We start from the raw sequence: 5,489 nt of genomic DNA, 5'->3' as shown, positions 1-5,489 counted from the left end.
AGAGGGGTTATGCGCTATAGGGACTACTACTTCGGGGACCAATCTGTACCTTTTTCCGAAAATAGAATAACCAAGCTATCTTATAGTATACGAACAGATTTGATGCAAGATATCCCATATAACCTTACCACGGAGTTTGGTATCCAAGTAGGCCAACAAATACTCAAATCATGTATCCAAATAATTTGATAACAATAAAAACGCCCAAAACAATAGGCCTTCACTCCACATAGGAAATTGCAATCGCATTCAAATACTAAGGCAACCCAAATAAATTCCAGAGACCAACAATTTTAAGATAAGCGCAGAAAAGGAATAGGAAAACCAACAGTAAATATCACAAATGCAGAATCCTAGCATGTGTCCAACCAAATTTAAAACCCTCACTAGCAAAAAGTTGATTCAGATAGGCAGAGCGCCATGTCCACATCATTTTCAAGAAACAAGGTTGTCGTTGAGTGACAGCGAAGCAAGTTGGTCGGCGGGGCTGCCAGACTGCTGAACATTCCTCAGGACATCCATTGCCTCGGAAACCTTTGATTTCAAAGCATCAGGTGACTCAAGCAAATGAAGAACCTCGGTCTGGTCCATCTCCAGAAGCATGCCTGTGACCTTCGCAGCATGCTCATGCTCCAGTTGATCAACAAGAGGGTACAAGTTCTCACCCAACATCTGTTGCCAAAATTTAGGTATACTCATTAAACATACAACTACAAGACCAAAAGAAATGTAATTTGTACACTTGGGCAGCTGCTTACAGTTCTCTGTTGTTCAGGTGTTGCATTAGCAAGGGCAGAAGCCAAAGCAGTAATTGGCATAGGCTGGGGATCTCGAGGAAGCATGCCACCCATGTCATACGGAACAGAAACCATTCCTCCAGCAACACCAGGCATGGGCACATCTGGCACATTACGACCAGGAGGATACCTATACACCCTCCCCCCCCTTGGTAGCATCTGAGTAAAGAATATATACTTTTTAGCACAACAGTTAACCATACACAAGACTGAAAACATCAGAAACTTAATTAGAACCTGCTGTTGCATCATCGGGACAGGTTGCTGATTTTGCTGTCCTGGACCTCCTCGTCTGCCACCTGGTCGTTGGCCCTGCTGACCCTGTTGGACTAGCGGCACAAAGAAATTTGGCATGGGAGCACCCCCGGGGCGCATTCCAGGAACAAGCTGCTGCTGATAACCAAAGCCAGCCTAGAACATTTTGCAGATGTTTGAATAATCAAATAATATAACTACAGATGACACATATCTAATGTAACAAGTGCCCTCAAATAATACAAGGATAACTGCACCAAATAACTACCGCAGAAAATCACCTCCAGATCCCAATATAAAATGAAAATAAATACACATGCAAAGGACATGTAGAACATAATAAACCCTGAGAATGGACACCTGAGGAGGAATGATGGCAGGGGCTTGCCCATAAAATAGCTGCTGCCCAATACCAGGTGCACCAGGGGGATACATGGGCATACGTGGAGCCATAGAAGGTGGCATTGCAACAGGCCTCATTTGCAAAAATTGGGCCTATAAGTAACACAGTTTTCAGAACAAATATGAAGTCATTATATTATATGAGACAATTTGAGACATATGCAAACAAAAGATAAATCAAATAAACTCAAAAATAGATGCCAGAGAGTCCGTATATAATAAGGCAGGTTTCAGCTTTCATATGTAGACAAAAGAAAAATGTTCTTAAAAATACAAGAACATGTACTTAAAAGTAAAAAGCATGTACCTGTAACTTGGCTCTCCTCTCTTCCTTGCGCTGTGCCAAGGCAACGTAAAGAGGCTTGCTAATTAACATTTTCCCATTCATTTCAGCAAGCTAAAAATGAAAAACCAATAGCACAGTTAGTTCAAGTATATCATAAGAGATTTCATCTAGCAAAGCATCACTAGAGTAATTAACTAACAGCTCGGGAAGCTTCTTCCGGAGTTGAAAAGGCAACAAATCCAGATCCTCTGCTTATTCCACTAGGGTCTCGCATAACCTGCAATCCAAGACATAATCACATCAGTAGAAGTGGAGAAGATAGGTATCGGAAGGTGAAGAAAATTCAAAATATTTGTATCCCATGTAAATAACAAATGTTTAATACCTTACAAGAGGTGATGGTACCAAAACCTGAAAATAATTCTCTCAGTTTGTCATCATCAATGCTATCATCTAAGTTTTTAACATATAAGTTAACTCCTGGAAATTTGTCAACAGTTTCCCTGGTAGTTTGCTCAAACCGACTTTTAAGTTCCTGCTCTCTCTCCGACTTCTTCTGGGCTTTCCCAACATACCATTCCTTGTCCTCAAATTTCTTTCCATTTAGAGCTTCAACAGCTTTAGCAGCATCATCAGCATGCTCAAAATTGACAAATCCAAAGCATCTCGACTTTCCATCAGCATCCCTCATCACTACAGCACTAGTGATTATCCCATATTCGCCAAAAGTTGTTTTTAGATCATCATCTGTAGTAGACTCGGCTAGATTTTTCACAAACACATTGTTGAACTTAGCATTGCCCTGCGTCGTATCCCTCTCTTGCTTACGGAGGAAATGCCCAACATAGACTTGCTTATCATTTATGAGCATACCATTTAACTTATCTATAGCACTTTGTGCAGCTTCTTCAGAATCAAATTGCACAAATCCATAACCCTTAGATTGACCGTTAGGATCAGTTGCTATCTTACACGAAAGGATGTTTCCAAAGCTAGAGAAAGTGTCGTGCAGAGCTTTGTTATCAATTGTTTTGTCCAAATTCTGCAAAAGAATGTTTATTAGAAAGTACATACAGAAACTATAAGTACAGAACCAAAATAGCACAGCTCTAACAAGAATAACCTACGGAAATGGCTGAGCACAATAGATAAACAGCAGATATGCAGATAAGATAATGATGGCTGAAGATTGAAACAGCAGTGAAGTTATCCATTTCAATATAAAGGTCAGACTCAATTCCTAGCCAGTTCTGCGCACCACATTGTCATGCATCATAATAACAAATAGGATTAATTTCAGATCTTTGCTCAAGTAGAAAAGAGGCAGCCAACAGAGAATAATAAAGTTATGTCAACACTGAAAAGGTGTGGTGAAGCCACTCATCAAAATATTACCTTGATAAAGATAAAGATAACAAACCAAGCACAATAGAGCCAAACAACACGGGAAAGTTACCTTGATAAAGATATTTGCCATTCCACTTTTTCTAACACTTGGGTCCCGATGAGAATACATGACTCGGATCGACTTGTTATTGAGGGGAGTGAAGTTCAACAATTCCATAGCTCTTGCAGCTGTTACCGCGGATGATCAAACATTATTAGACAGTGAAAAACAACATCCTATTGTTTAGGTAGAAAAGAGTGCACACAGAACACACAAGAAAAAAAAAATACAATTTTAAAAGTCGTGAGAGCTGAAATGATAGAAAGCTGAAGCACCTTGGTGATAGTGCCAAACAGTAGCAAACAAAAGAAGAGAAAAAAAAAAAGTGCGGTCATGCTGCAGTAACAATCAATTGAGACCATTAGCATGCTATACAAACAAGGTAAAAACTGGGATAGGATTTGTAAATATCTATCGTACTCAATATTTAAATATGTAAACCTACTACAAGCTCTTCCACATGGCAATGAAACAATGCAGAGAGAGTTAACTATGATATTGTTGAGAGTCTTCAATATCTTCTAATAAAAGCTAAAACGAGCATACAGCTGTAAGAACCAAATTTTAGATAGCAAAACCTACTGAGAGCGACCATCTTTGCTCAAGCTTCTTTATGCAGCAGTTATCAGTAATATAGTTTTTTGTACAATTTATCTGAAATAACCATAGAATTTGGATCACATAAGCTCAAATTTCATATTTTGCAAATCAGAAGAAGAACATTGTCACAATTGTCTTGGGCGTTATCACATTGACACTATCAAATGGCTGACAATCCAAATATTCATTAGGAGACTTGCATTTGTATGATAAATTCGTCATCTCCATTCCTATCCCCAATCTGTTCACTCAAAATAAATAACACGTACTGTCATTCTGTTAATAAATTTAGGCACCCAACCTTCCAATTGTCATTGGAGTTCACTATACACGTCCCCAGAAACTGTGCCAGCAAAAGAACTGATTTTTCAATTTCATCGGATTCAATCACTTTTTCCTATAAGTTCTAGCAAAAAAGAAAAACTATTTTCAACACCATGAACCCATTAATTTCATCAGATACAGCACAACCTTGCTTTACACCCGACCATACTGCGATTGAAGCACGAGCTTGTGTGCGTGCATGCAAATAAAGCATCTAAAATGCATCAATTGATGATACAAATCTAAAAAAATTCAAAGTGCTAACCGTCCTGGGGGTTGCTATAATTGACATAACCATAGCCAAGGCTGCGGCGAGTGCTAAGGTCGCGACAAACCCTAACAGACACAACCTGCCCAACCTGATTGAACAGATCGTAGAGCTGCGAGTCCGTTACGTTGAAATCCAAGTCACCGACATACAGAGAGGTCGTCTGAAACTGTCCTGCAGAAGCCCCACCAGGCGCCACCGCCACTCCATTGGGAGCCGGCGCCGCCACATTCTGGTGCTGCACCTGAATCTGCGCCATTGCTCCAATTTCAGCTATATTCTTGATTCTGGGGGATATTTTCTCTCTCTCCTCGTTATTGATTAGAGAGAAGAACAGAGAAACAAGCAATGCTGAAAGTGGGAAAAAAAAGGTAACTCTTTTTTGGGTTTTCGGCTACGTATGTGTTAAATTGGGGGATAAATTTTGGGATAGGAATAGAAAACTTTAGAGAGAGAAAATTTTTGGGGTTTTTTGGTTAGGGAGGGCAGGGAACTGCACCGCACTCGGGGAGGGCAGTGAACTGTGACGGTATAAATATGAAGGGAGGCTTATGAAACCCTAGTTGGAGGAAAGAGGTGAAATCGCATTCGTTGGATTTGATTGTCGCGTCTGGGGAATTAGGATGATGCCACGTGTAACATGGCAATGAGAAGTGCATGACGTAGTCAAATTTTGTAAGTGTAGGAGTATATCATAACTTCCGTACTAAAGGAGCCCGAGCATATTTTGAAGGGAGATTATATTCATAGCCTACATTTTACTCTTTATAGCCTCTATATAAAATAATACTAATAATAAGTATTTATAAATTTACAATTTTACCCTTTAATCTAGGGCCCCCAGTGTAGGAGTATATCATAACTTCCGTACTAAAGGAGCCCGAGCATATTTTGAAGGGAGATTATATTCATAGCCTCCATTTTACTCTTTATAGCCTCTATATAAAATAATACTAATAATAAGTATTTATAAATTTACAATTTTACCCTTTAATCTAGGGCCCCCAGTAATTAAATGCTCAAAAAAGTCGATAAATTAAATATATGCAAAGTAGTCTATAACCATCAATCTCAGCTCAAAAATCAATCTCAGCCTCCGTCCAGTTGTCG

The 5,489-nt window shown here is 39.4% G+C and overlaps 1 protein-coding gene across 1 annotated transcript; it reads right to left on the bottom strand.

The window, feature by feature from the left end:
• Positions 1 to 230: 230 nt before the first annotated feature.
• On the bottom strand, positions 231 to 5,056 carry LOC130998343 (polyadenylate-binding protein 2-like). The gene is made up of 9 exons (XM_057923770.1): positions 4,377 to 5,056; positions 3,197 to 3,315; positions 2,126 to 2,782; positions 1,940 to 2,017; positions 1,762 to 1,851; positions 1,413 to 1,547; positions 1,035 to 1,208; positions 759 to 956; positions 231 to 672 (listed from the first exon to the last, which is right to left on the bottom strand). The coding sequence occupies exons 1-9, from the start codon at positions 4,636 to 4,638 to the stop codon at positions 436 to 438; spliced, it is 1,950 nt and encodes a 649-aa protein (XP_057779753.1). The 5' UTR covers positions 4,639 to 5,056; the 3' UTR covers positions 231 to 435.
• Positions 5,057 to 5,489: the final 433 nt, after the last annotated feature.

Source organism: Salvia miltiorrhiza, chromosome 1, assembly GCF_028751815.1.
Source record: "Salvia miltiorrhiza cultivar Shanhuang (shh) chromosome 1, IMPLAD_Smil_shh, whole genome shotgun sequence".
Taxonomy (NCBI): Eukaryota; Viridiplantae; Streptophyta; class Magnoliopsida; order Lamiales; family Lamiaceae; genus Salvia; species Salvia miltiorrhiza.
This window is presented reverse-complemented; position numbering and strand designations above follow the sequence as displayed.